We start from the raw sequence: 9,441 nt of genomic DNA on the forward strand, positions 1-9,441 counted from the left end.
ACTGACACACACACACACACACTCTCACTGACACATACAGACACACACCCACAAAGTCCCACAGTTTGAGTTTTGGAACCATGAGGTCATGCTGTAACTGTACAAAACTCTGGTGCGGCCGCACTTGGAATATTGCAGACAGTTCTGGTCACCACAATATAAGAAAGATGTGGAAGCTTTGGAAAGGGTCAGAGGAGATTTACCAGGATGTTACTGCCTGGTGTGGAGGGAAGGTCTTACAAGGAAAGGCTGAGGGACTTGAGTCTGTTTTTGTCAGAGAGAAGATGGCTGAGAGGCAACTTATTGACATATAAGATCATCAGAGGGTTAGAGAGGATGGACAGGGAGAGCCTTTTTCCTCAGATGGTGATGGCTAGCACAGGGGGAGATAGCTTTAAATTGAGGGGAGATAGATATAGGACAGATGTCAGAGGTAGTTTCTTTACTCAGAGAGTAGTAGGGACATGGAATGCACTGCCTGTAACAGTACTAGACCCGCCAAATTTAATGGCATTTAAACAGTCATTGGATAGGCACATGGGCGAGAATGGAATAGTGTAGGTTAGATGGGCTTCAGGTTGGTTCCACAGGTTGGCACAACATCGAGGGCCGAAGGGCCTGTACTGCGCTGGAATGGTCTATACAACAATCAATGCCAGGGCTGATCGTGTCTGCCAGCTTGTACGAGGTGGGCATGAAATCAGCTCCTTTCACCAGCCTGAGGGGCATCCTGCCCCCACCCCTCCAAATATAATCCAGTGATGTGGCATCCACAGAGAGAGACCTTGATCTCGGGAGATGGGCACACTCGTGGGTTGGATTTGAAGGAGCAGGAATTGAGAACGGAGAGAAAGGGGCGGTACAGTGGCTCAGTGGTTAGCACCGCTGCCTCACGGCGCCAGGGACCCGGGTTCGATTCCAGCCTCAGGGCGACTCTCTGTGTGGAGAATGCACATTCTCCCCGTGTCTGTGTGGGTTTCCTCCGGGTGCTCAGGTTTCCACCCACAGTCCAAAGATGTGCAGGTTAGGGTGGATTGACCATGCTAAATTGTCCCGTAGTTCTCAGGGATGTGTAGGTTAGGGTGGATTGGCCGTGCTAAATTGTCCCATAGTGTTCAGGGATGTACAGGTTAGGGTGGATTGGCCATGCTAAATTGTCCCATAGTGCCCAGGGATGTGCAGGTTAGGGTCCTCATTCGCCAATTAAGAACCACATCAAGGGAATACATCAACAAAGATAAAAGGTTCACTTAAATACTAAAATCTGGAACATGTATGGAGATTTCTCAGCAAAGCCTTAAAACAGTCTTGTAGGAGCATTTTCAAGCACTATGTCAGACACAGAGTACCATCCATGCCATTACAGCAATGAAAGAATGTAAGTATTCCTGAGGGAAATACAACAAAATAACCTGTTCTTTAATAATAAAAAGCTCGACAGCAAGTTTCAATTCAATTTTGTTCTCCCTGAGAGCTTCTCCTCGCTGATGTGTTTGTATGCTTTACGTTCCAGTCAACACTTCACTATCCTGTAGCATTTATGCTGGACACAACACTATTTCTTAATGATGGCATTTCAGATTTAAAGATAGATCAGTCTTGAAGTACAGTTTGAAAGCTAAAAGTGAAAGAGGATAACCAGCTTTTATGAGATTTGAGGGAAGTGTTATTTGTTATGAAAATAATCTTTGCAGTTTTTTTTCTTCTTCTAAGTTTAGTATTACATTGTATAATGTTCCACTGACAAACTGACACCATCTTGACAGACTTCTATGAGCCAACCAGTTATGAATTGCTCTACCTGCACTCCTGAAAATCTTAATCTAAATTGAATGTCAGTCATTCCATGGATAGGTTGGCAGCTCTCACTAGGAGCCAGGCCCACTGCTCCCAGCGCACTGCTCCCAGTGTTTGTTGGAGAGGCACTGCATTGGCCCAGTTATTGGTCTCCACACCAAAGGCATGACAACAGGGGGACATGAAAAGTTGACCCCAGTGCAGGTGTTCCCTCCTCACAAGGAGACACAAAGTGTGGCAGGAGGTGGAACCACAAACTACAGCCCTTTGCCAGTTTTCACTCAGGACACTGAAGAGGTGACCAGGGTCTTCACCTCATCCCTGTCATGCCCATCCCCATGCCCGTAACACACCCTCCACCCCAACCTTTGGAATTTGAAGCTGATGTGGTTTAACTTGATTCTGACAAGAAGATCATTGGCATCATCTGAAAGTCATTGCATCAAACCTCCAGGGCCAACTACCTCCACATCAGAGCAGGTTAGCTTCACCTCGACTGCGGAATCAGGGAATATATTGGGACGTAGTGAGAGGGAGAAAAAGAAAATGCGTATTGAGAACACTTTGGTGGCATGGGTGAAGAAGCCCTTTTTCTTAATAGGACTATCTATACAAATGTTGATGACTTTAACTTCCATATATCTGTTTTCAAGTCTCTTGTGTAGGTGTTAAATGCATTTTTACACTGTCAACAGCAGTTCATGGTCACACCCAAGTCTTAACGGCTGGAAGTCTGTGCAGACAGCCCACTGACCATCTGTAAGCTTCCAGTTGCTTGCCATTTCAACACACCACCCTGTTCCCTAGCCAGCATCTCTGTCTCAGGATTGCCTCAGTGCTCCAGCAAAGCTCAATGCAACCTGGTAGAACAGCACCTCAGTTGCTACTTGGGAACCCGACAGCCTTCTGGACTCAATATGGATCCGACAATTTTCAGGCTTGAGCTCCCCTACGTCCTTATCCCAACTGCACACATCAGATCTGGATATCACATACTCTGCTCTTAAATACAATCCATTGTTGGCCACTAACAGTCCACATTAGTAGCTATTCACCCTTCTAACCTGATTGTTATCCAATCTTTGTCTGCTCAACTGTTCTTCTCCCTCTTTGGACTCTATCCCCACCTATAGTTTACTCCTTACCTTCTCCTCCTCCTACCCTATCTCCTATGTAACAACCAACATGTTCTCAGGAAGGGTCACTGGATCTGAAAAGATAACTCTGATTTCTCTCCGGAGACCTGCTAAGTTTTTCTAACAATTTCTGTTTTTGTTACTAATTTCCAACATCTGCAATTTTTTTTGTTTTTTTTGTTTTAGCTTGATATTGTCTTTAATATTTCCAGTTAACTATGGATTGTGGGTCTATCGCTTGGAATTTTCTTTACCTGTTGGAATATATCATTCTTTGTATCCTGAAATATTCACAAAATGTCTGCTCCGGCATCTCTATTGACATATCCTTTAATGTAATTTGCCAATTCACTTTAGCCAGTTTGGCTTTCTTGCCATCAAAATTGCCTTTATTTAAATTTACAAAAATTGTCACAGACTGACTACTGTCTCCTCAAACAGAATAATATAATATTGAATCATATTATTGTTGCAGCTTTCTAAGAGTGCTTTCACTATGAGATCATTAATTAGTCCTAACTCAACATATGATACCAGGTCTTGAATTTTAACTTCCACCTGGTTTCATGTAGTCAATACATGTAGTCAATAACCCTATTGTGTTAGAACGTTGTAAAGCAGTTGACGAGGAGAAGTGATGTTGGTGACCTGTCCTTTAATGCAAATTGTATCTACTATAGAATGTTGGTTTAGTGCTGTGAGGTCAACACTCATCCAAGTTTACATTCACAGACTTCATTAAGCATAACTATTTACAAGACAGGATAAGATAGTCTTACAGACTAGTATTTCAGTTGAATGCGACCTGCTTTCACTCTGACTTTGCTCCTTTCACACACACTAACCCTGACCCTAACAATAAGTAGCCTTCACATTACACTGACCCAGGATTCTTTCATAATAGCTCATTTAACTATTAACATTTAATCATAACCATTGTAATTCTATTCTCATTTTCTCACATCTCTCATTTCCTGAGAAATCTCTTTGACTTGATGCAAGAATTCGCCAACAGCACTCTCAATTCATTGAGAGCATGTATAGGATGCATTCTCTCTTTCTGTTGTGTTGGAGGCTGAATGTAGGATAGGAGTGGGCCAACAGCTTTTCTGCAGACCAGAATATTTCTGGAGCTTCATCTGAATGAAGTTGAATGTCATCAATGGTAAAGTAATAGACTTCTGGACCAGGATCTGTAGAAATATAGAGGAACCTTGATTATCCGAATATCAGTTATTTGAAGTTTGGACTATCTGAAGAAGATCTCAACTTCTCGATAGAAACATTACATCAAGAAGGTGTTACTAACACTTCTCGTGTCTTTTGTTTACAATGATTAAAAATGAACCTGGCTTACTGAAATGCTGACAAGAACTGTCCTGGACATCGATGGGAGCCCAAACACCATCTCCAAATGACTGACCTCCTGCCCCCTTTCTCTCTCTCTCTCTCCCCCCCACATTTTCCCTGGAGTTCTACACAGAGGTGTCTCTCCACCCCTCTTCCCCAGATAATCTCTCCAACATTGCTTTCTTCAGGGCAGGGATGTGTGTGTGTCAGTGTGTGAGTGTGTGTGTGTGTCAGAGTGTGTGTGTGTGTGTGTGTGTGTGTGAGTGTGCCTGTGTGTCAGTGGGGGTCTGATTCCCCATTAGGAGTGGTTCAGCAGTATCTCTAACCAGCAGGGACACGATGTGATGAACTGCCTGGAGTAGGACGGCCCCCAGCCTTTGGCGAAGCTGTGTGTGAGTGTGCCTGTGTGTCAGTGGGGGTCTGATTCCCCATTAGGAGTGGTTCAGCAGTATCTCTAACCAGCAGGGACACGATGTGATGAACTGCCTGGAGTAGGACGGCCCCCAGCCTTTGGCGAAGCTGATGCGGACACTGTGGGGGTCGAAGGGGCCATCGGAGAGCTCAGGGCTCAGTGACCGCTGCAGGGCCCGGGCCCGTTGGTAGTCAAAAACCTTGAGGGAGTAGCCGGGCAACACCTTGTGCACGGAGGGGCTCCGCGCCCGGCCCCTCAGCAGTGTGGGTGAGCTGGCGAAGACGGGGTGCTCACTGCGGTTGTAGGCCCAGACCCCATCGCCCTCCTTGCTCAGCAGGATCCCACCGCCGATCTTGCCCCTGGTCCTTCTCACTAGCTCGTGCCTCCCATCGGCGTGGAGGTGCCCCAGGCAGAAGCCTGTCCCGCGCGGCAGGTCACAGAAGACGCTGACGGAGGTCTCGCGGACGACGTACATGCGGCCTACCCTGCGTCGGTACTCCCAGTAGGCCACACTGCACCAGTGCTCGTCTCTGGTCGCCACCAGCAACGAGCTGGAATCTGAAACAGCAGAGGGGGTTGGGGGAGGTTGTTGGGGAGGTCAGTACAGAGCAACCCAAATCTCTGCTGAGCTATTTCATTTATATAGACACTTCTGGATGACAGAATCCTCTCTCTCTGCAGAACCAGGCTTCTCCCCTCACTCGAAGCTTTGTCAGTGAGGCTGCGGCCTGTTGGGAATGTCGCTGGGTGGGGGGGAAACCAACTCTGTGATGGGGTTGGGGGTTAGGAGGAAAAAGGTTCAAATCCCACCAGGTAAGGCCCAGTTCCTGTTCCAGACAGCTGTCTCCTGAAAGCAGGATGGGAGGACACAGGAGGCTCTCGAATGCAGCCCGGCCACCAAGAGTTGTCCCCGTCTCCACCCTCGGGTCCTTTTCTCGACAAGGAATAACTCAAGGAAGGCCCCGACGGCACCTCGGCTCGGAAAGAAGTGAATGGCTCCCCAGATAGGAGCTGAGGCCTAGCCCGCAGGCTTCATTGGCGCTGTCGCCTCCCATTCCACATCACCAGCACTGGCCCGAACCCTGCCGGGAAGCAGTGGCAGCCAAGTAACTGCATTTCTCTAGCGCCTCTCACCGGACACCTCACAGCTAACCGCTGCTGTCCGAGGGCGGTCACAGTCGGAGGGTGGACAATCGAAGAAGCCATCTTTCTGAGAATGGGGGCTGAGGAGACCCTTCTGGGCCATTGTACGGAGGAGGGAAATCCTCTTCACACCTCCCAACCCCAAAGGTACCACATACCTCCCCCAAAGCCAGCTGAACGATTATCTAGATACATTTGAAACCAAACACACACAAGTCTGAAAGACAGCACCTCTGACTTTGTAGCACTCCCTCAGCACTGACCCTCCCACAGCGCCCACTCCCTCAGCACTGACCCTCCCACAGCGCCCGCTCCCTCAGCACTGACCCTCCGACAGCGCCCGCTCCCTCAGCACTGACCCTCCCACAGACTCCGCTCCCTCAGCACTGACCCTCCCACAGACTCCGCTCCCTCAGCACTGACCCTCCCACAGACTCCGCTCCCTCAGCACTGACCCTCCCACAGACTCCGCTCCCTCAGCACTGACCCTCCCACAGACTCCGCTCCCTCAGCACTGACCCTCCCACAGACTCCGCTCCCTCAGCACTGACCCTCCCACAGACTCCGCTCCCTCAGCACTGACCCTCCCACAGACTCCGCTCCCTCAGCACTGACCCTCCCACAGACTCCGCTCCCTCAGCACTGACCCTCCCACAGACTCCGCTCCCTCAGCACTGACCCTCCCACAGACTCCGCTCCCTCAGCACTGACCCTCCCACAGACTCCGCTCCCTCAGCACTGACCCTCCCACAGACTCCGCTCCCTCAGCACTGACCCTCCCACAGACTCCGCTCCCTCAGCACTGACCCTCCCACAGACTCCGCTCCCTCAGCACTGACCCTCCCACAGACTCCGCTCCCTCAGCACTGACCCTCCCACAGACTCCGCTCCCTCAGCACTGACCCTCCCACAGACTCCGCTCCCTCAGCACTGACCCTCCCACAGACTCCGCTCCCTCAGCACTGACCCTCCCACAGACTCCGCTCCCTCAGCACTGACCCTCCCACAGACTCCGCTCCCTCAGCACTGACCCTCCCACAGACTCCGCTCCCTCAGCACTGACCCTCCCACAGACTCCGCTCCCTCAGCACTGACCCTCCCACAGACTCCGCTCCCTCAGCACTGACCCTCCCACAGACTCCGCTCCCTCAGCACTGACCCTCCCACAGACTCCGCTCCCTCAGCACTGACCCTCCCACAGACTCCGCTCCCTCAGCACTGACCCTCCCACAGACTCCGCTCCCTCAGCACTGACCCTCCCACAGCGCCCACTCCCTCAGCACTGACCCTCCCACAGCGCCCGCTCCCTCAGCACTGACCCTCCCAGTGTGGCCCTCCCTCAGCACTGACCCTCCGACAGTGTCCTCTCCCTCAGCACTGACCCTCCGACGGCGCCCTCTCCCTCAGCACTGACCCTCTCACAGCACCCACTCCCTCAGCACTGACCCTCCGACAGTGCCCACTCCCTCAGCACTGACCCTCCCACAGCGCCCGCTCCCTCAGCACTGACCCTCCGACGGCGCCCTCTCCCTCAGCAAATCTCTGGCCCTCTCCCCGTGTGAAGACAGCTGTCTAATCTTACCCAGCCAGTCTGGATTCTGGTGGTTGGTAGGCTCATTCCTTCTGAGTTGGTGTGTGGTCTCACGTTCAGTTGGGTCTAGGGACGGCAGAGAGGAACCAGCAATTACCTCACCTTTCCAGTCTTCAGACACTGCTCAGAAAGCCCCCTGTTTCAGGGAGAGGGAGTGGGACTCACAGGGACCTGGCTAGAATCACAAGGGCTGATTGGCCTCCTGCTACCTTCCACCAAGTCTCAATTCCTGTGAGTCCTCCACGTGATTACCCTTCATCCTGCGCTGGGGGTGTGTGTGAAATTTTGAAATCCCCTTCGGAAGAAATACACATTCCGAGAAATTGGCCTTCGGCCCATTGAATGTGCTCTCGTAGTTTTTGTAGCCTTCGCCTCACCGTCTTAGTCCTCAACCTTGGCACATCTCCCTCAGCCTCTGGTAGGGGAGGGGAGTATCCCTCAGACTCACACGCTCAGAGAGAAGGAACTCCCTCTCACTTATCCCCCACCCCCCCATCCCAGGATAAGCGAGTCCAAAACCAGACGGGTGTAGGTTTAAGGAGAGTGAGGGGAAAGTGGGCACCTTGTTCACACAGTGGGTGGCGCGTGTATGGAATGAGCTGCCAGAGGAAGTGGTGGGGGCTGGTACAATGACACCACTTAAAAGGCATCTGGATTGGGAAGTGGATAGGAAGGGATTGGAGGGATATGGGCCCTGTGCGGCATGGACAGGTTGGGATAAAAAGGTCTGTTTCCGTGCTGTATGACTCTATCTCAGTTTCTAATGGTTGATCTCTCCTCTGAAACTGTGCCCACCCTCACCTCCTCTATTTATTGTTTTCTCCTTCCCCTTTGCCCTCTGACCTCTACCCCTGCAAGCTTCTTGGTCTGCACTGAGGTTGATGTCAAATGGTTACGGTGGATTGGCCATGCTAAATTGTCCCGTAGTGCCCAGGGATGTGCAGGTTAGGGTGGATTGGCCATGCTAAATTGTCCCATAGTGTCCAGGGATGTGCAGGTTAGGGTGGATTGGCCATGGTAAATGCGGGGTTGCCGGGTGTGTCGGGCGGGACGATCTTCGGAGTGGTCGGGAAGGGCTGAATGGCCTGCTTCCACACTGTCGGCATTCTACGCAGGATTGGCTTCCTGATTAAACATCTCGGTCTTCAGCGAAGGCTCTGCAAAATATCACTGTCTGCCCCAATCCTTCCCCAACACCAACCCTCCCGAAAATAACCCCTCCCCCTGCTCAACCCACCTCACAGGCTGGGGGGTGGGGGGGGGGCAGTGTATAATGGAAACCAGAAATTGAACCTACCATCGACGCTCTTCCTATGGTTGCTTAGCAACAGTTTTGAGTACGGAGGTGGAGGGGTTTCTGTGAAGGGGTGGGGGGAGTGGAGAGAAAAAAAGGGAGGTTAGACCTGACCGTTAAAATAAAACACCCTGAGCCATCGACATAATCATAAGCAGGGCCTAGCAGAGGTGCATGCTGGGAATGACACCGGCCTCGCGATCCAGAGGCTAATTGGCCTACTCTTGGGATGGGGGAACATGTGACCCCCTCAGAATGGAATTTAAATTCACTCGGGCCAACCTCGGGGAGGGTAACCGTTACGACTGTTGGGCGTGCACTGAGGGGAGGAAGAGATCTGCCGCCCTTACCCTAGTCTGGGCCTACACGTGACCCCAGACCGCCACACAGCCTTGGGATCGACTGAAATGGAGCAAGGGAGATTATTTCAAACTCAATATGATTCCTCTGCTTGACGTAAACACCAATAAAGACATCGAATGGTTTTTCCACCGACAACAGCCCCAGCCTATCCAGCCTCTCCCTGTAGCTCAAACCGTTCAATGTCCTTGTAAATCCTTTCTGAATCCTTTCAAGTTTCACAATGTCCTTCCTACAGCAGGGAGACCAGAATTGAACACAATATTCCAAAAGTGGCCTAACCAATGTCCTGTACAGCCGCAACATGACCTCCCAACTCCTGTACTCAATACTCTGACCAATAAAGGAAAGCATACCA

The 9,441-nt window shown here is 51.0% G+C and overlaps 1 protein-coding gene across 4 annotated transcripts in view; it reads right to left on the bottom strand.

Annotated features, from left to right (window-relative positions):
• Positions 1-4,502: 4,502 nt before the first annotated feature.
• LOC122547673 (mothers against decapentaplegic homolog 6-like) overlaps positions 4,503-9,441 on the bottom strand; it is an 11,964-nt gene continuing 7,025 nt past the window's right edge. For 2 of the 4 annotated variants that reach the window (XM_043686272.1, XM_043686271.1), the window contains exons 3-6: positions 8,727-8,786; positions 7,421-7,495; positions 4,792-5,253; positions 4,509-4,658 (exon numbers count right to left, since the gene is read on the bottom strand). In XM_043686272.1, the coding sequence (XP_043542207.1) occupies positions 4,582-4,658; positions 4,792-5,253; positions 7,421-7,495; positions 8,727-8,786 (674 nt within the window). In that variant the 3' untranslated portion in view covers positions 4,509-4,581. Of the gene's footprint in view, positions 4,659-4,685; positions 5,254-7,420; positions 7,496-8,726; positions 8,787-9,441 lie in introns of all 4 variants that reach the window. The other 2 variants (XM_043686273.1, XM_043686274.1) reach the window with 2 other exon arrangements.

This window comes from Chiloscyllium plagiosum, unplaced genomic scaffold, assembly GCF_004010195.1.
Source record: "Chiloscyllium plagiosum isolate BGI_BamShark_2017 unplaced genomic scaffold, ASM401019v2 scaf_7526, whole genome shotgun sequence".
In the NCBI taxonomy this organism is placed as follows: domain Eukaryota; kingdom Metazoa; phylum Chordata; class Chondrichthyes; order Orectolobiformes; family Hemiscylliidae; genus Chiloscyllium; species Chiloscyllium plagiosum.